General features: G+C 48.3%; 2 protein-coding genes across 6 annotated transcripts; both read right to left on the bottom strand.

Moving 5' to 3' along the window:
• Positions 1-1203: 1203 nt before the first annotated feature.
• HOXA5 (homeobox A5) lies at positions 1204-18206 on the bottom strand. 5 transcript variants are annotated; one of them, XR_010663690.1, is made up of 4 exons: positions 17312-18206; positions 16002-16313; positions 14299-14402; positions 1204-1332 (listed from the first exon to the last, which is right to left on the bottom strand). XR_010663690.1 is itself a non-coding variant. In XM_065939318.1 (2 exons), exons 1-2 carry the CDS (start codon positions 18204-18206, stop codon positions 16063-16065), a joined length of 1146 nt encoding a protein of 381 aa, XP_065795390.1. In that variant the 3' UTR covers positions 15275-16062. The 5 variants fall into 5 exon arrangements, 1 of the variants encoding a protein (XP_065795390.1); XR_010663689.1 differs by lacking the exon at positions 1204-1332 and adding an exon at positions 5248-5708; XR_010663691.1 differs by lacking the exon at positions 1204-1332 and adding an exon at positions 5249-5563.
• HOXA4 (homeobox A4) lies at positions 2779-5052 on the bottom strand. Its single transcript, XM_065939322.1, has 2 exons — positions 4373-5052; positions 2779-3819 (listed from the first exon to the last, which is right to left on the bottom strand). The coding sequence occupies exons 1-2, from the start codon at positions 4983-4985 to the stop codon at positions 3473-3475; spliced, it is 960 nt and encodes a 319-aa protein (XP_065795394.1). The 5' UTR covers positions 4986-5052; the 3' UTR covers positions 2779-3472.
• Positions 18207-19595: the final 1389 nt, after the last annotated feature.

Below are 19595 nucleotides of genomic sequence, written 5' to 3'. Positions count from 1 at the left end.
AGCCTATTGCCCCACAAAACCAACTCATCCACACCGGAAGTCCCAGGTTTCTGTTGGCTACATAGATTCTTTGGGGCTTTCTTTCTTTCCATTTCAAAGAGCCTGTTTCTATGTTGAAAGGGTGGTAGGACAGGCAGTGGTGAGAAAAGCAGCACAGTTTGGAAGCTCAGGGAATGGAAAGGGATAGAGGGAGAGTGATACCCACTCCAAGGGGAGGAAGCTGAGAGGTGGGGGGAATGTGGGCATCCTGGGACAGCTGAATATAAAGTCAGAGATGCTGTCTGGAGGGCCCACTCACCATATATCTAGGTAATCTTCCCAGGAGCTCCATCCTGGGTATTAAGTACTCTACTATGCCTGTCACAGTTGAATTCCTGCTGTAATAAAACACCGGGTATATCGTAGATTTCAGCAAAACTAGGAAAGAGAGCCTGCAAAGTGCCATTTTTCTTCAGGGGGGATAGTGTTAAGTACTTAATTCAAACTGTGACCATTAAAGTGTCTCCAATCCGATTTAGGTTGATTTCAGATGTTGACAAAACTTTTATCTCAGGAGTCATGCACAGTGTGGCTCTGTGACTAAAACTGATAAGTGTGTGTTAGAGGGAAGGCGGGGGAAAGAGAAAAAGAAGAAGGGAGCATGTTTAAGGGTCATTTTGGTACGAGACTTACAGAGCTTACACAAAATACTGTCTTTAAAGGTCAAGGGTTTGTGGGGCCCATAGGGTTCACTTAAAAAAAAAAAAAAACAATTAATGAGATAGAAAATTTGTCCTCTGGGTGAACTCTTATGGTTGCCCTAGCAAGGGGCAGACAATGCAGGATTTTGAAACACAAAATGGGATTTTCTAAGCTGTTATAACAAGCTCCCTTAAAGACCAAATCTGAAGCAGGTAAATTATTTGAAGAAATGACATAATCATTGTGGGTAATTTTGGCTTTCTAAACCTTACCAATACCTTAATAATCAAGACAGCTTGGGCAAAAACTGACATTCGGTCAGGGAGTATTAGAAAAACAATCTTGATCTTCTCTCTTTTCTTGAATAGATTAAGAAAATCTCCTTCCACCCCAAAACAAGTGCCACCATATGAAGTTAATGAATGCCCCCGTATCCCTCCTTTCCTACCAAGGAGAAATATAAGAATTTACCTTAAATGATGATAATCTGCCAATTGAGGTTTTGCAGCTCGACACTCAATTTCCACCAAGAGTCTAGGCATTTTTTGAGCAGACAGCCAAGATGCTGAGTCTTTGCCCGAGACCACATTATTTGCAAGAAGATCCCTCGCTTCTCCACAGACTTTTCCCAGAGAATGCCTTTCAGAATTGCTGTTGAATTACAAAGAAGTATTTATTGTATGAGGTGATTAATGATTCCTGGGAAAATTGCTATTTTCAGCATGATTTAATTTCGTTTTACAAGTGCATGTAGTAGGGGGAGGGTTAATAAGTTTTAGCGGTAGTTGCAGGGCTTCCAGAGCTCCCTGGCACCCGTTCACTGTTCACACCTTATAAAATGCATTTTATGCCAGGTTTGGCCTGACTTGGGAAGGAATGTATTTGTTTGCTCCTGAATTTTCCTGGGGAGAGAAGGAGGCCCCTCAGAGACTGGTGTCCACTTTCCTCTAAGATCTGGTTTGTTCCCAGGTAGAAAATGGATCACCCTTGCCTGTGGCGCACAGACCAGTTGAGGAGGAAGGTCTAACAGCACTGACCATTGGCTAAGGGTAGTCAGCCTCTGATGGGAAAATGTGACTAAAACCCCTTTGATACTGCAGAGGTGGGTGAGACCCCTTTCCCATCTCTGCTAAAATTATTACATGAACTAAAAATCATACTCATTCAAGGTCAGGTGATAGTTCTAATATTCTGGGACTAGGGGCTGTTGGTTTTCTCAATTTTGTTGGAGAGTACTCCCTTCAGTGACAATCAAGTCTAAATCCTCTTTACAAATTTGTAAATCAGTAAGCAGATACTAGGGCTATAAAGATTGAGAAGTGGGGTTTGATTTCAGCCTTTTGAATCTAGATCTCTAGGTTACACAGTGAGAGTATTTAAGGAGTATTTAAGGAAGATGTCCCTAGTTCAGAGTTTGGCTTTCTTCCAACACTTAATACTCCCAGATCTACCTTGCTTAAGATGTCATTATTCTTTCCTCCAAAAAAACTTTGGAGGGTGAACCAGAAAAATTCAGTTTATTTTTAAAGGTCTTGCTTGGGAAAAAAAAAAAAGAAGAAACAAAAAAACAAACAAAAATCCCAACTTGCAGTTAGTGAAGAGAACCTTAAAAACATCCAAGAGACAAAAAGCAATCTCAACTCTTTGCACAAACTATTTTTTATCTCCAGGGAAACAGGCAGATTAAGTGTGAAGGTGCAATAAATACCAAAGGGACCACTTCTTTCCAAGTGTGCTCAGAGTTCAGCATGTAGAACAGCTGCAGAAACTCGTGGGCCCGCAGCACTGCGCGGTTTCACCTTTCATTGCAGAGAAGGACACGTTTCTATGCCTTACAGAGACTTGAAGCTTGAAAGCCTGGCCAAGTTTGGGAAGAAGAGGAGCCCTCTCAGAGCTCAAGAGCTTTCCTGCTCTTTGGAACTTTTCCCACAGTGGGTCAAACTTGACAAGAGTTCAGCTCAAGTTGAACAAATTATGTGAGTAGTCAGTCCAAGTGAATGCAACCCAAACCATCTACAGGATTTTTACACGAAAGGTCAACCATTTCAATTCAGAGAACTTTTCTTTAATTAAAAGTAGGAAACACACAAATATGTCTTAGAACTTTGTTTTTTAAACAGAGTTTATTCTTAGCACATGGCTTTCTACAGAGCCACACCACAATTTGTACAGCTGCACGTGGGACTAAATGCACTCTCCCTTCCAAGATTGTGCCTCAGAATAAGACACTATCTCCATAACAATATTTTAAATAAATGAAAGGAAGGGAAACTAACATGTGTCACATCTACCATCAAGGTCTATACATTTTTGAGAATTAAATAATCTTGTGAGGTCCACAGTGGCTACTCATTTATTCAGTTCAGTACAAGCTTTTATGAGCTGCCTTAAGGAGGGAGGGGAAGTTAAGGAAGGTAGGAAAAGGGTCTGTTTTCTTCTGCTTGCAACAAATGTACATGTCCCCAATCAACATGAGTTGTGCGACTGGCTTCAGCCATCTCAAAAGTATTTGATGCCAAGTGGTCCTTCTCAGGTACCCAACGCTGGCAGCCTTGTCCAGGCCAGCAGGTTGTCCCACCAGCCAGCATCCTGGTCATTGCCTTCTCTTCCGTGGCAACCAGTTCACACGCTTTCTTACCCGCAAAACAGCTTCTTTTTATTATCCTTTTCACCAAATTGAGTTTTGTTTGGGAGTCAGTCGTAGTCCAGATGGGGACGGGTGGATGGGGAAAGGGGCAGAAGAGAGGAGAAAAGCAGGTGAGTGACAGAAGTGGTCTAGAGCTCTAGAAGATTACATAGAGGAAGGAGTGAGTGCGGAGGAGCCCTGGTGTGGGTGAGGATGCGAATGCGGGCTCTGAGTTTGTGGTTTTCCTGGCGGGCCTGCTGAAGCCGAACTGGAGTTGGAGGATCGCATCTTAGTGTTGGGCAGTTTATGATCTTTCTTCCACTTCATCCTTCGGTTCTGAAACCAGATCTTGACCTGGCGCTCAGACAAGCAGAGCGTGTGGGCGATCTCGATGCGGCGACGCCGGGTCAGGTAGCGGTTAAAGTGGAACTCTTTCTCCAGCTCCAAGACCTGCTGCCGGGTGTAGGCGGTTCGGGAGCGCTTGGGCTCCCCTCCATTATAACTGGGGTTGACTGAAAGCCCATAACCCCGAAGGAGAAAGCCAAGGAGGAGGGAGTGGAGGAGAGGGAAAGGAGGAGGAAAGAGAAGGTGGGGTGGGGAAGAGCAATTGGACATCATCATTATATAATAACCTGACACCAAGTTCACGCAAGATACATAAAACGGCAAAGAAAATGTTTCACAGGCTATTGACAACGGGAAACACCCGAGAGCCATAAAGAATAGTGCTGGGCATTGGGGCTGAAGAAAAGCTTCAAAGACACATGGCCTGAAGCCTCTGCCAGGGCAATTAAATTTATGGGGGCTATAATTACTGCCCTAACAGTTTGTCGTCTCGTAAATCTCCAGATAAAGGGACCCCGGGTACAAAAGGGTTCTCACACTGGAATCAGGCGGTTGGCTGGCGCTCACACACCCACATCCCACTGTAGCTTGGGCCAGTTGGGTGCTCCCCTCCCGAGGCCCTCTTCCCCCAGGGGCCTCTTCCCCTGACCCCCGCCCCGGCCCTGGAACCCGGCTCGGCCCCAGCCCACCATTCCGCGCCTCCCCAGCGGCGCCACGTACCGGCGCTGACATGGATCTTCTTCATCCAGGGGTACACCACGGGCTCCTTGCCCTTCAGGCCCGGCGGGCTCTTGTCTGCCAGGAGCAGCGGGCACGCGGGGGCGCTGCCCCCTGACGGGACGCCCAGGGTGGCGGGAGCCGCCTCGCAGCGCCGCGGGGGCGCGGGGGCCGCCGCACGATGCTGCGGGGGAGGAGGCGGCAGGACGTGGCTCGCGTGCAGGCCGTGCGCAGGAGCCTTGGCGTGCGCCGGGGGCTGCTCGGGCTGCGGCGGCTGCCCCGGACTGGCGCCACCGCGGTAGCCATAGGGGTAGGCGGTGTCGGCCGCCCCGTGCGCGGGGTAGAGCGCGGCCGCGGGATAGGAGGACTCGCGGGCGGCCCGAGGCGCGTAGTAGGAGGCTGGGGGCTCGCGACTGCCGCCCGCGTGGGAGAGCTGGGGCGGCTGCTGCGGCGGCGGCAGGTGCTGGGCCGCGGGCGCTGGGGGCTGCTGATAGCCGGGGCCCCCGCCCGGGCCGCCGTCTCCGCCGCCCGGGCCGCTGTGCTGCGCGTACTCCTCGAAGGGAGGGAACTTGGGCTCGATGTAGTTGGAGTTTATCAAAAACGAGCTCATGGTCATTAATTTGTGAAGTGCAAAAATACTAATTTTTCTCGCGTTGTCGTTTTTCTGGGCTCGCCGAGGCCCCTCCCCCTCCTGCCTCGTTTCCCATCCCCCCCTTCCTCCGCTCTCTTCCCCTCCCCCGCTGTCAAGCGCCCACCCCTCCCCCTCCCTCTGCCGCCGACGCCACAGAAGTTCGCGCCGCTCCTCCCCCCGCGCGCGCGCGCGCGCGCGCCCTCTGTCCCGGTCGGCGCGCGTCCCGGCCGGCGCGCGTCCCGCCCCGTACCTCCACGTGACCCGCCCCCGCCAATGTGCGCGCCGCGCGCGCGGACCCGGATCAGGAAGCGCGCGGACGGGTGATGGATGCTGCTGTCCCACTTCAGCCGAAGGGAGGGAGCTCGCGCTTTGGTCCTCCAACCCCCCAACTTTGAGTCCCGCTGGCAATTCGGGGAGCGCAGGCTTCTGGTTCTCTCGCATGCCGGGACCGAGCCCTACGCGTGCCCTGGCCTAGGCCTCGGGGCAGTCAGGCGGCCGCGGCCCAGCGCTGACCTCGGGCCCCAGCCTAGCTTGGCTTGGAGTCCTCCAGAGTTCGAGGCCGCCTAGGGGAGGGAATGGCGTCGGGACCAAGGCGAGATTCCGTTTTTCATCCTGACCCCGGAATAAAACGAATGGGGCCAACAGACCATTTTTCTCACAACTGATTCCTTCCCCACATCGTGCTCACCGCATCCTCGCCCGTTGTACCTTGTTTGAGAAGTCAAGCAGGAGCCAAAAAGGGTGGGTGGGTAAGCAGCTGAGGGAAATCGGCCCCTAGATATGAAACAAAACTATTCCAATAGAAGCGGATGAGCTTTTTTTTTTTCCCTTTTAGAAGCAGAATTGATTTGGTTATTTCCCTAAGAAAAACCAGAATTTCCTAATAGCGTCTCATTTGATGGAAGTGTCAATTCAGAATTAAATATGCTTGAATGGAGTAGGTGCAATTGTGAGAAAGAAAGTGGCCCAAGGGTGGGGATAGATAGAAGCGACGATGCCTTCACCAAATCCACCATTGAGAACAATTATTTCCTACTTCAGAACAATCTCAAAGCAAAAACAAGCTAAGGATAGCATAGGCATTGTGTCGACGGGTCTTTTCCCGCTAAGAATTTTGTTTTGTCTTCGGGTGTTGCTTTTCCGGCTGTATCTGACGTTAAAGTTATATTTAAAGATAATCTATAATTTCTGAATTGCTGAAAATTAGCATATTAACGATGTCAGTAGCTTTGGAAAGGAGAGAGAGGGCTGTTGCCTGCCATTTGGTAATTGAAATTTGATGGGTAAACTAATTACGCCATTATTAACAAATAAATTACTTATTAATTCCACCTAATGTTGATCTTTGAAGTAAATGCTGATGCCTTCCTCACAGTGTGTATTTTCCCTTTCCTTTTCTGAGTAATAGACACACCTAGATCCTCTTTTCAGCCTAGATTCAAGCAGTGCAAAGTACCATAGTCACCATTCTAAAAATACTTTCAAATTGGCATGCAAAGCAAGTATTTTTCAGCTGGTGCACCTCAGTTGATTTTTCAAAAAGCAATATAAACAGCCTTCTCACAACAGTCTGGAACGCAGACAAGGAAAGTTATAGCCTAAGCCTGGAGACACTTCAAAAGGAATGTCAATTCTATCTTCATTTATATGGGTTACTCATATGAGTTACTAAATGCTGGAATATATCCATTTGATGGATAGTCTTTAATGCCTAGCCACATAAAGCCTATTATATGGGACTAATCTTTAAACTAATTTAGGAAAAGAGGTTTAAAAAGGGATCATGTTAAACTTTCTAGCTGCAGTCATCCTGAAGTGGTACAAAGAGGTTTTCCACATTTGAAGAGAGATGTCCATCGACATGGGGCATCCTAAAAATTTTTACAAATGAAACCTAAGCCACAGACAGAAATCAACACTGAGTGTAACCTTTAGACATCCTCTTTAGACTCAAGGGAAATATCTAGCCTGTGATAGAACTGCCTAAACCAATATCTCTGTACCGCAAGGAAAAATAACATATACATATGTATACTATATAACATGAATAATATATACATACATAAAGTAATTAGCAAAACTGTTCACTGAGCTTCAGGGAAGAAAAAACCTGACAAGGAAATGTTGCCTCCCTCCTCGTGTCATCAGACTAGGGTTTAACCATGTCTGTTCAATATTATTTACAGACACTAAAACACAAAATTCATGTTGTTTAGCCTCAGAACCTTCCACCCAGTTTCTATTTAAAAGTATTAAGGAGGCTCAGGCACTGTTTTGTATATGGTTAGCCTAAACGAGTTAACTGTGCCTGTGTTTCGTGTGGCTCTATTCCTTTAGGAAGATGGGCTTACATAGAATCCCCCCAAGGCCTGTAACTTGTCTTTGTGGTTCCTATCATAAACACAAACGGAGCCAGGACCACCAAGTGTTATCTCCCACACCGACATTTTGACATTTTACTGCAAGATTTATGGCTGTAATAAACAATCTCAGTATCTTTTTTGATCCTTCCACAATCTCTGTTTGCAAGCCGTAGCATCATTCCACTGAATGAAATAATCTTTTGAAAAAACAAACAAACAAAAAAACCTCTTGCCTTCACATGAGATTCAAGACACCAACATAAAGCCAGGAAGAAACTAACTCAATTAATAAATAAAGTGAAGTTTACCGGCAGAATTTTGCCCGAAAAAAGATGGGATGCCCTGAAATCAAGCAGAGTGGGAACATGCTAATCTTCGCACACCAACTGGCTCCAGTCCCAAGCACGGTGAAAGCGTTATCCTTTTCTTGGGAAACTGGTAAGCATATTTCCTCATTTCCATGTGCAGGGATAATATATATTCCTAACCAAAGCGTTCTTAAAATCCCATTAAGTGAAATAACTTTTCATCATGTCCTCAAATCCCAACTGGAGAAGGAAAGCAAAAGGAGTCCGAGGGAGAGAGAGGGTGAGAGGGAGGCAGTGTTTTGCAGCCTAGTTTGAATTTGATTTGAATTATTTTGAATATATTTGGAACAGCCTTCCCTCTTGAATGCAACCCTGTCCCAAGTTTCAAAGTGACCGAACAGTGACACCGTGTGCATTTTGTTTCTTATTAATCTTACACATTGACAGTCTTTGTTAAATCACAAGGCGCGCCCTTCACCAGCCGACATTTTCATATTTGTTAGACGCGCTGACCTGAAGTTCACCTCGGCCTTGGACTTTGCGCTTCTAAAAGGTCTATACAGTGCCTTTTAGAGAGCAGGATGCTTTGCCCAGGTCACTCCTTCTCAGGGAAAATCAAGGCGGGGGCGGGGGTGGGGGGAAGCAAAGGAAATGTAAACGTTATGGAATGTATTGACTGTATTTGTCCTTTGTTCTCTAGAGCTAGAGTCCCTCAGACTGACTGTTCGCTATCTGAAGCACGTCTCTGGAGCGCTCAAGAGAGGGACTGAATTTCAGAATGCCTGATAGTGGCATTTGAGGGCTTCCCCTCTACCTATACTCGATAGGATTTTGGAGAAGCAGTACTTTATCAGCCATTTGATCAATCAGTTGTCTTGAAGTAATTTCCTTAACAGTAGTTTATACTAATGAACACAACCCAGGCGTAAGGCATATGAAACTCATATTCAGATTAGATATAAATTTTAACCAGGGTTGTGTCAGAGGCCTAAAGATTAAAATCCTCCAAATTAAAAAAAAAGTAAGCACTCTAAAAGTGATAACTTCTGCAGGTACCTTTTCTTTGACTTGAAAAACTAGCTAAGAGGTGTCTGTGGTTATCGAAGCTGACATGTTCCTAAGGTGTGGCACGTTTTTAACCAATAACAAGGTTTTCTCGAAGAGACACATACTTGTCTTAGTGAGGAATACAGGGGGTTTCTGCTTTCTTCATCTCACTGGCCCAGATGTGGTGAAGGGTTCGTTGCTGTAATAGCAGTCACCACAGTTGTTCCCTTTCCTCTCATCTGGCACACCCCCATTTGGCTTCAAGCTCTTGGCCAGAGTAAAAACTTTACACATTGCACAGTGGAAACAATCTGACTACTTCCAGGAAGGCAGTGTTTGGGAAATATTTGCTTTATACCACTGAAGGTACCTGGCACCAGCAAACCCAATCAACCAGATTATAGTGGGATGATCTTAAATGTCCCTGCAAAGATCTATATTCTGAGTAGCTGAATTAGCTTATCTCCAAAGTTAAAAGAAAAACCTAGGGAAAAAATTTCATTTTTCTCTTCTGTTTCTCTTCATAGATTACTTTGAAGATCAATACATAGAAAAGGAAACCATGTCCCCCAGAAAATAGATGCTAATGGCACCAGCACTTAAGGTTAATATAGGTGCATGAAAAATAAAATATTGTTTAGCTCTCCAGCTGCAACGCACACACGAGGCATGGTTCCAGTTGGCTTCCCTCACACACTATTCCCTTTCTTTCCTATTCTCCCACCCTCCCTCCTTAGCTTGCTTCCCCTCTCCTTAGCTTTTATTCCAAATGTATTTTTAAGGAGTATTTTCTGGAGAATAGAAGTCTGTCACAGTGGTCTCACTAAGTGATCTGGCATTTGTGGATTCCATCTTCCAAATGGCATATTATTTACAGTTTATTCACCCATAAATTGTAGCATTTCTCTCCCGTTCAGTGTAGGGTTAACAATAAGCATAAAGAAAAGCGTTTGACAACAGGAGTATTTTCCTGGTACCAATAAGCATTTTTTTCATTGGTGGGAAGGTAGTGGGTTTCCACTTCCTTTCTCCCCTTCCGGGCTCTTAGCACTTAGTGAGTGGAAGTTTCAGGAAAAAAAGCATTCTGTGCTTGAAAATGGCAAAGGATGCATTTTGCAAGCAGTGCCTGTGTTTGCCCTTGTTTTCACACACTTTAGGGATCATTATAGGTACTAAAAAGGAAAAAAAATTAGCCCATCAACATCACAGGTTTCAAAGAGAGGAAGTTTCCTTCTCCACTCTTTTCCCTTTGAAGGTATGATGGAACATTGGCAACTTCCTACATAATTTTTTTAAAGGTCCACTAATGCGTTTTCAGCTTTTTTTATTTTGAGACAAACCCACAGATTCCTGGATTCTCCAGCATCTAAGTGTTGGTGTTTCAATAATCTATGCCTATTTACCTACTGCTATTCCCTTAGAATGGGAGTGATCATTCAAGATGAAATACAGCATGTATTACTCTTGAAAAGAGGAATTTTCTATCCTTCTCTTCGTAATTGAGGTCATTCAACCACTAGGGTTCACCTGGAGTCCATGCCGTGATACACGCGTCACTCCGAGCCATTTTATCTTTTGTGCTGATAGTCAAGATCGCAGCTCTAACATTGACATCAAACTCTGTCTGGGCAGCTGACTAAGAGTGCCGCACGATGTAAACTTTTGACCCTCAACTTTCTGACCTGCAGTTACAGCCACAAAGATACACAACTCTGTACCTCTTCTCTCCAGGGGAAGCGCCCCCCACCACCGGAGCAGCTCAGGGACGCCCTGCTTCTGCCACCGCCTTTTGGAATAAGAGGGCGAATTGGATATTTCTGTGTGTTTTTAACTGTATTTCCTGTTGAATCGGCCTCCTGCCTCCTTTTGTCATCACTTAAAATAGGAATGAGATGATTTTAAAATCACTCATCATTACATTTATTAGGAAAATTTGGAGCAGAAGACTTTTTCGAGAGCACCCTCGCACAAAGTGAAAGAAAAAAGATGGGGGAGAAAACAGGCAATGGAAGCTGGAGACTTTTCCTTTATTTAAAAATAAAGACGCAGCCCTAATTGTTGGGAGAGCTGGCCCAGGCAGGAGAGTTGACTGTGAACTTGTACTAAAGCGTGCTCTGCTGGCGATTCCTAGGGTGTGCAGATTTATCTTCTCTGCATTTACTTAACCCGGCAGTGAACTGCACGGGCGTCATTTGTTAGGCGATGACAGACTTCACCTCCAGCAAGGGCTGCTTCACAAAATCGCAATAATTACCCAATAACCTTCATAACAAATATTATTATTGAAAAGACCGGTTTGTGGGGAGGGGAACTGATGGGGGAAAGGCAGCTTTCTTTGCAGGAAAAACACCAAATAAAACAGACCTAGGCAGACCTTCTAGTTCTGGAGCTTAGAATGGCTAGGACTGTGGCTCCCCTCTCCAGTGTGGGTGGGAGCCTAGGCAGATCCCCTCAGCCCAGTCTGGAAGCCCCGTGTATAGTTTTGTCATTGTCTAGAAAGACATGCCTTAGAAGCCAAAGGGATGGCGCCCACAACGTTCTGCACTCTCCATGGTGGGCAAACCTCAGACAGACTCTAGAGTGAAGATGGGAGACAGGCTTTGAAGGGCATCTCTTAAGCTAAAAGAATTGTTTTCCTCTTTAATAGCCTATCTTTCAGGATGTATTTGCTCTCCCTCATTAATTGTTTGGATATAATATTCTTCACATCTCAACAACTGAACATGACTCCGTTTCTAGTAGAAATTTCTGTGTTGTTCTCTCAGAATGCCAACAATGAAGCAGGGGGAAAGAGTGGTGGTAGGGGGAAGGAATCTTTGCATAATGTTGTGAAATTAGACCATGGAAACCCTAACAAACCCCTAAGTAAGTGTGACCAGAAACTTCCTATTATATTTATAGTTCAGGAAATATTGTCTCTTCAGCCTGTAGAAATAAATGGGCCCCGGCACATTTCGGATGCCTTCTCCTTTTACAAGGCTAGGATCACAGACAGACTCTGCAGCCATCGGCTGAGGCTAGATGTCTTCATAAAGCCCTCAGGGTGACAGAGATTTTTTTTCCTAGGTAAGTTCCTCTGCAAAAACAACCCCAAAAGAATGCACAAGAAAAAAACAACTTTATCTACAAAACAAGCAGATAACCAGTCATCCTCTTTATGATGCTTCCTATGAAAATAGGAAGAAAAAAAATTCCTCCAATACCGCTCACATAGGTCTTCCTGGATGCTGTATTTTTTAAAGTCGTTTAACCCCATGTGTGTTGGCCTGCTCTCTTAAACTCTAAAGTTTTATGATAATTACAATAGAAATAAGCAAGCTGACAATATTTATAGCCCATATATTTTTTTAATGCATGGGAAAGATTCCCCCATATTGTGTGATACTGGTCCAGAAACTTTCTGCCCATTCCCACACCCCAGGGTGGGATGCGATCACGGAAGTGGTATGGACACTTCCTCCAGGCAAGTTACCTAAATGAACCTGTCAGGATCCCTATCCCTCTTTTTTCTGCCACTAATTTTAGTCACCAAGAAATCACTCATGCAGGATCACCAAATGAGTAACTAAAGTAAAACCCTTAACCCAGTGTTTTCTATTAAAGAACCTGAAACTCAGAGCAGCAGAACAAAGACTCCAGAATTCTCACTAACACATAATAAAAGAGAACCCAAATAAAGTTAATATTCTGGTTCTGACTAAGATACAGACCCAGCTTCCTAAGTGCTGAACTATCAATGCCCACTTTAATAGGTTACATGAAAGGACTTCAGAGATTTGCCTTCCCACTACTCAAGAGGAGTGGGACTTGTGGGAGGGTTTCAATTTTTCAAAAAACTTCTGAGGTTTTGCTTTCTGGACCTCTGAGTTTGGGGATATCTGTTGGACTTAGGTTGAGTGAAAGTGGCCTCTGCACAATAAAATTTGTGGAAATTCCAAGTTACACATTAAATGTTTCCACTTGAAGGACTTCATTTTACAGTCAGCACTTGCAGAAAATTTCCCTAAGGAGAAAAGCATTTGGAGACAGAAGATCCCAATTTCTGTTTCATTTCTGGATTGGGGGAGTTGGCTTAGTTCTTCATCCAAGATGGGGAAAATCTGCTAAATCCCTTGTGGGTACCCATTCAGAGAAAGGACCCAGGATAGGCCACAGGGTCCCCAGTCATGGCTTTGCCACTGAAGAATGTAGGGGGTTGGGGCCAAAAAGGGTGGCTGAGACCAAGCTGCAACTGTACCCAGGAAAAATTTATCTCACCCATTGGTGCAATATTGGGAACTGTTTTGGAAATCATAGATTATGTAAATTTCCTGGGATCAAACAGAAAGAGCAGCTAACAAAAGAAAGGCGGAAATCTCCTACTGACAAACGACCAATTTCTCCCCTAAACTACCCTTTATGATGTGTGAGGAAAAACAACCTAATGGCTCTGGGGGCTTTTAAGTTGGGCATTGAAGACACTTCGATTTCCCCTCAAACTTCAGGGCACAGTTTGCAACAGAGACTTTGCCTGTATATTGAGGGGGAATAAATTTCTCTAATCTTACGTGTTATCTAGGGAGATGGCTAAGTTGCCTTTTGAGGGTCCTGTGCCTGGATGGTTTAATTCTGCAAAGGAGGAGAGGAAAAGGAAAGAAGATAGGGCGAAGAAAGGCAAGGCGGAAGAAAAGAAAGCGCTGTAACTCCTTTCATTTAGACTGGGGATTCAAAGACTAAAGTTAAATCCGGCCATAAAGTTTATTGCTTCAGACTCACAGGCGGGTGAGAACAATCTCCCCGAAATAAAAAGAACGTGCAGGCGAACAAGGTTCAGGGCCTCATCCCGGGTGGGGGCGGGGAGGGGGTGCTGAGCCCTCCCCCCAGGTGGGGACCTGCGGTCCCCAGCGTCCCGCGGGTGCCCGCGGCCTGGCCTCGGCCTGGCAACCCTGGGGCCCAGCCCGGAGGTGTGCCTCGCTGGCCCCTGCCACCCTCGGGCTCTACCGAGCCGGCCTGCGACCCGGCCCCGAAGGCCGTCGCCTCGATTCAATGCTGCCAAATGACCCCGGCCCGCGAAGACGTATTGCCACAGCCCCGTAAGGAATCCCGCCAGAGTCCTCCTCGGCCCTGCTCGGGCCTTTCTTTCAAACTCCCCAGCGCGCCCGGGCGCAGCGCGGCCTCGGCGCCCGCGGCCCGCGCCCCCCGGTGCTCCCAGCCCCCACCCAGGGCTCCGCAGACCCCGCAGAGCCCGGCCCGCCAGTCCCGGGATGGGGGCGACCCTGCCCAGTCTCCGCCTGCAGGCCCACTCACACACAAAAATCATCTTTTTGCACGCCGGCGAGAGCAGCGGAAGTCATTAACATCCGCGCTGGTGCAGCAATTAAAGTTAGGCCTGGGGATGCGGCGCGGCCACTGGCGCCTTGCACCGTGGTGCCTCCGAAGCTAGCTCCTGGCGCTGCTCCTTTGAGCCGAAGGAAAGTCTGCTCTCCCCTTTGGAATTCTGAGGCAACCCCAGAGTTGCTGAACCAGAGAGAGAAAGAAAGATGGAGAAAGAAAGTTTTCAGAGTACAAATAAACTTGAAAGCGCTCAGGGGACGAGCTTACCTTAACTCGGAGGTAGCCATTTTTCAGAGAGTTTTGAGAACTTGTGGTTTGGACACTTCTGGACCTAAAATTGACAATTTGAATGACCAGGCGGCACACGTAGCCTGCAAAAGAGTCAAATGGAGTCCAGCGTCAGTGAGATTATATGTTATGTGGTATATAATGTTGGATGTCAACTCCCCAAAACCATAAAACTTACTTTAATGGCCCCACGTGACGTTTTATAGCCAGTGAGCCGATCTGTCTGTGCTATGGATGATTTTACGATCTAATTCATAGACAAAACCCTATTCATTTGGCACCCAAATGTCATATAGCCGGAACTGGGGCTTATAAAGTTTACTGTTTTATAACTTTTAAAAGGAAAGACGGCATCAGTGTAAGCAGTCGGTAAATGTGCAAATCTCTAGTTGCTGCTTTAGCTGCTCTGAGGAGTTTCCCACTCAAGCTAGGATGGGGTAAGTACCTTCCATTTGTAGCAAATTAATTGTAGCAAAAGAAGCCAGCTGGGTTCAGGAGGGCGAGGAGTGGGAAAGAGTGCCTGGGTGGGTTAGGGGTAGAGGGTCTGGGGGCCACAGCTTGACACAGTAGCCTTTTCAGCAAGTGGAGGCCTAGGATGGCCTTCAGAGAGAGGCAGCAACTGTGTGGGCCCCTGAGGGCCGCTAACAAAGCCCTGGGCTTTTTCTCCTTTCTCTCTCTCTTTTTTTTTTTTTTTTTTTTTGGTACCCAGCCAGTTAACTTGATTTCCTCAGAAACGGGCAGGTTAAACTCAGGCTTTACAAGCACCTAAGGCTTTTCTACCTCCTGCCCTGAACTCTCTGCTGGGTCAGAGTTAGGGAGGCCGCGGGTCAGGCTGCTGGTTTGAGGTCCCCTTGCACAAGCAGGCTGCTCAGGTAGCCACAGACTCACTGCCTCCCCGCATCAGACAGACAGACAGAAGAGCAGAAAGAGCCGCTTGCTATTTGGCACAAACCAGACCAAGAGAACTTACAATAGAAAGTTTATTTTTTGTTTCCAGTCAGTATTTTTTCCTTAAAAACAAATACCAAAAAAAAAAGAAAAAAGCTGATCACAGTTTGCTTAAACAGCCAGACTTGGACAATATTTGTAACTTTGTTCACAAAAACATACATCACTGAAGCTGCGCTTATAAGAGCCACTTCCAGAGTTCGTGCAAAGCGTCCTACAAAGGCACGCAGGGACACACCGCTCAGAGTCACAGTTTTCTCACAGAGTCACTAGTCACTACACGTCGAACAAGTTAAGTTGTGTCTCATCAAGTCACCTCTACAACAGCATTAATTACACAAGGAATATAGGTAGTTTGAATAAAAATATCTTTAACAGCTTGGAGCTATTGAGACAGGGACACTTCCACTCACATGCACAGTTAAACAACTGGAGTGCAACACACAACATTGGCACTAAACGAGGTCGAGGGGGGACTTTTTGTGTGTTTTTTTCTCTTTTCTCTTTTGTTATAGTTACTTCAAGTAACACAGCTTGCTTCATATAAATAAGTTAAAACATCTATTTTTTTTTTCAAGACAAAGCCATTCAGGACAAAGAGATGAACAGAAAAGCATATCTACTTATACAGGCGCTATAATGGCAATAAACAGGCTCATGATTAAAAGATGAATTAGAGCAACGAGAACAGGGCTTCTTCACAGAAGGAACACAAGGGGATTTCAGAAAGTCACCTTAGTACTGACACTACGCGGGATCCGCTAACACTGCTCAGTACTTTAAACGCCCAAATACTCAGGGGCGGAAGGCCCCTCCCGCCGCCGCCATGCTCATGCTTTTCAGCTTATTATCTTTTTTCCACTTCATTCTCCGGTTTTGGAACCAGATTTTAATTTGTCTCTCCGAGAGGCAAAGAGCATGTGCTATTTCAATCCTTCTTCGGCGGGTCAGGTAGCGGTTGAAGTGGAACTCCTTCTCCAGCTCCAGGGTCTGGTAGCGCGTGTAGGCCGTTCGGGCCCTTTTGCCTTCCGGGCCGCCTATGTTGTCTGCAACAGAAAAGTCAGCGGTTTAGCCACCCACTCCTCAGCCTCTGGCTACCAAAAAGTCCACCAGCTGGAACTGCCAGGGTCCCGGACAGGGAACAGGGGGGAAAAGCTCAACAAGTCCTCCCTCCTCGCCCGCCCACCCACCCCTCCCGAATTTCCTTCCCTCTTCCTTCCTAGAGAGAAAACAATACGGTTTGGACTCTGGGAACAATCGGCCCATCCGAGGTTGAAGCCGCTTCCCCGGAGTATCACCCGGCTTTCCCTCGTCCCTCTCTTGCCCTTTGGACCTGCCTCTGGCGTCCCGAGGCAGGGCACAACCCTCTCAGGCTGCCCGACACTCAGACATCCACCAAAGCAAGGCCCGTTTCTGTGCGCCCAAGTGGCCTCCAGGTCACCCTCAAAGTTCCAGCCCCGCGAGGCGCCTCCTGTTCCAGCCTGCACGCTTGGGGCTCCTGCTTTCTTTTTCTTCCCTCCCCCTTTCCTTTCCTTTCCTGCTCTTCCTCCTGCGCCCAAACTTCAGAATCTCGCCAGCACTCGCCTCGATGATTTCCCCCCCAAGCCCCTTTTCGGGGACTCTAATTAGTAACGCTGTTTCCCCAGCGTAGCCCTCCTCATAAATTATCCGCCCTGACAAGCCCGATTCACGGCCCCTACTGCCATCCTCTACCCCTCTGCTCCCTGCTCGACTGGCCTGACCCGTCAGCGCGTTCCGAGGCGCTGGGGTTCGATATGTTTTTGTTTTTCCTTTCCCCCCTCTTTCAACGTCTAAACTTGCCTGACCAACGGCCCCTTCCCCCGCAACCCCCCATTTGTGAGCGCCCAGCGCTGCAAAGAGGAGGAGGAAGGAAGGCAGGGGAAGGAGAACGGCGGGGAGAGGCTCCACCGGGCTGGGAGAGGGGAAACCAGGAGAGACCGGGAGAGAGAGGGCGGTAAAGGAGATGGGAGGGGGACCGAGAGTCGCACCCCCGCGGCTGGATTTAGGAAAAGGCTGGCTTTACCATGACTTATGTGCAGCTTGCGCATCCAGGGGTAGATCTGGGGTTGGGCGGGCGGCGCCGGGCTCGGCTCGCTCTGCGCGCTCGCCTGCTCGCTGCTGGCGGGGGCGTCCTCCTCGGCTCCGGACGCCGTGCCAACCCCCTCTCTGCTGCTGATGTGGGTGCTGCCGGCGTTGGCCGAGGCGCCGCTGGAGTTGCCCAGGGAGTTTTTCCCGCCGTGGTGGCTCTCGCTGCCGGGCGAAGGGGCCACGGCGGAGCAGGGAAGCGGGTCGGGCGGAGGCGAGTGCGTGGACGTGGCCGGCTGGCTGTACCTGGGCTCGGCGGGCGCCGCGCTGGCGCCGGCCGCGTAGCTGCGGGCGCGCTCCCCGGAGCCAAAGTGGCCGGAGCCCGAGCGGCCGACGCTGAGATCCATGCCATTGTAGCCGTAGCCGTACCTGCCGGAGTGCATGCTCGCCGAGTCCCTGAATTGCTCGCTCACGGAACTATGATCTCCATAATTATGCAACTGGTAGTCCGGGCCATTTGGATAGCGACCGCAAAATGAGTTTACAAAATAAGAGCTCATTTGTTTTTTGATATGTGTGCTTGATTTGTGGCTCGCGGTCGTTTGTGCGTCTATAGCACCCTTGCACAATTTATGATGAATTATGGAAATGACTGGGACATGTACTTGGTTCCCTCCTACGTAGGCACCCAAATATGGGGTACGACTTCGAATCACGTGCTTTTGTTGTCCAGTCGTAAATCCTGCCTGATGACCTCTAGAGGTAAACTCGTGCACTAATGGGGGAGTTGGGTGGAGGCGAGAGGGGTGGCGCGCGCGCCCCAGGCGCGTGCCCGCCGCCCGCCGCCGTCGTTCAGTCGGACTCGAGCGCCACCCGCTGGAGGCAGAGCGCATCGCTCCGCTTCCGACCCGGGGCTGCAAGGGCCGGGGTCGAATTGAGGTTACAGCCCATTATGGCAAAATTATTGCATTTCCCTCGCAGTTCCATTAGGATGTACCAATTGTGAGGCCGTCAGCTGCCGATCGCGTGCCCGGCGAGGTTGCAGAGGACTGGGGGAAGATGGTGACTTGAATTTTATTTACAACAACTTTATTTCCCCGCTGTGTAGCCCCTCTTATTTTTTGTAGCGAGATAGGGGTCGGTTCTGCCCGTCGTGCCGACAGCTCTGAAATTTGAAAATACAGATATCACCTTCGGGGAAGGGGGGAGGCCATTTAGCCAATTGGAGAAATAAATCCTACCCGCAGCAGCAGTTACAATTATGGCTCTGTTTTTTCGAGCGCGTGAGGGGCAGTGTTCCTGCCGCTCTTAAATGACAGGCGTCTATTAAAGATAGCTTTTGTGTAGTGTTTCTCCGAGGCGAGGTCAAATTCCATACACTTTTATAACCAGGGTCGATTTTTCTTGCGTGTAAATATGGTTCTCCTGTCATTAGTTTGCTATTTGATTTGCTTTGAGTATCCAGCTTGAAGAATCTTCACCACCCAGTCCCTTTCCTCTAGCCAACCGGGCCCCAAGTCGGAGGGTTCTCGGTGAACCCAGAGAGTGGGCCCAGGCTCCTCACAGCCACAGAAGCTGTTTGGGGCTGGGGATCCGTGGGCCGAGTTATTAGGGTCTTGCTTAGACCTCCAGGAGTAAAATGAGGGCGCTAATGAAAGCATTTTGTGGCAGTGCCTAGTACCTCCGTGGTTATCTTTCTGGGTTCTGAAAGACGAAAGTAAATCACAAATATAGCCTAAAGGCGAGGCGGGGGAGTCTCCCCGGTGGAGGCCAAGCATCTCAGGCGCCCCTGGCACGTTTGAAAACCAGGACTCTTGCGGCTCCCACGGCTCTGGGCCGTCTCCTTAGGTCCTGAAAGCTGTTGCGGTGGCAGCGCCGGCGCTGTCGGAGGCGGGGAGCCGGAATCCGGAGCTCAGAGCCTTCGGGGAGCCCAGTCGCTTCCAGGGCTGTGAAGTTCCACCCGTGCCCAGGTTGGCTCGGCTGGGCTGAGGTTGCTTCTTCTCCACGGACGGTTGCGTGCGGGGCCGAGAGACAAGCCTCTCTCTCGGTCCCTCTTTGTTCCTCGCGCGTCTTCCTGTCTGGGAACAGGCCTAGAAGGCCACGGCAGAGCTGGGGCCCCAGACTTTAGGCCCCCTCTTCCCAGTGGTCGGGGTTGATGTGGTGATCAAGATCTCTGGGACTTGGTGGCGAGGAACTGAGGCGGAAACACGCCCAGACACCAAAACGGGCTCGGTCCCCGGGTTCTTTCCTCTCCAGTAACCCAGCGACCCGAGCTCAGGGCC

The sequence above is a fragment of the Muntiacus reevesi genome, chromosome 6 (assembly GCF_963930625.1).
Source record: "Muntiacus reevesi chromosome 6, mMunRee1.1, whole genome shotgun sequence".
NCBI lineage: Eukaryota > Metazoa > Chordata > Mammalia > Artiodactyla > Cervidae > Muntiacus > Muntiacus reevesi.
This window is presented reverse-complemented; position numbering and strand designations above follow the sequence as displayed.

Excerpts from the sequence above, each read along its gene's own strand:
- HOXA4 (XM_065939322.1), bottom strand. The coding sequence starts at position 4,985 with ATGACCATGAGCTCGTTTTTGATAAACTCCAACTACATCGAGCCCAAG. Across the intron at positions 3,820-4,372 it reads GAAGATCCATGTCAGCGCCG|TCAACCCCAGTTATAATGGA; the intron begins GTACGTGGCGCC and ends ATGGGCTTTCAG.
- HOXA5 (XM_065939318.1), bottom strand. The coding sequence starts at position 18,206 with ATGCGCTCTGCCTCCAGCGGGTGGCGCTCGAGTCCGACTGAACGACGG. Across the intron at positions 16,314-17,311 it reads CAAGCTGCACATAAGTCATG|ACAACATAGGCGGCCCGGAA; the intron begins GTAAAGCCAGCC and ends TTTCTGTTGCAG.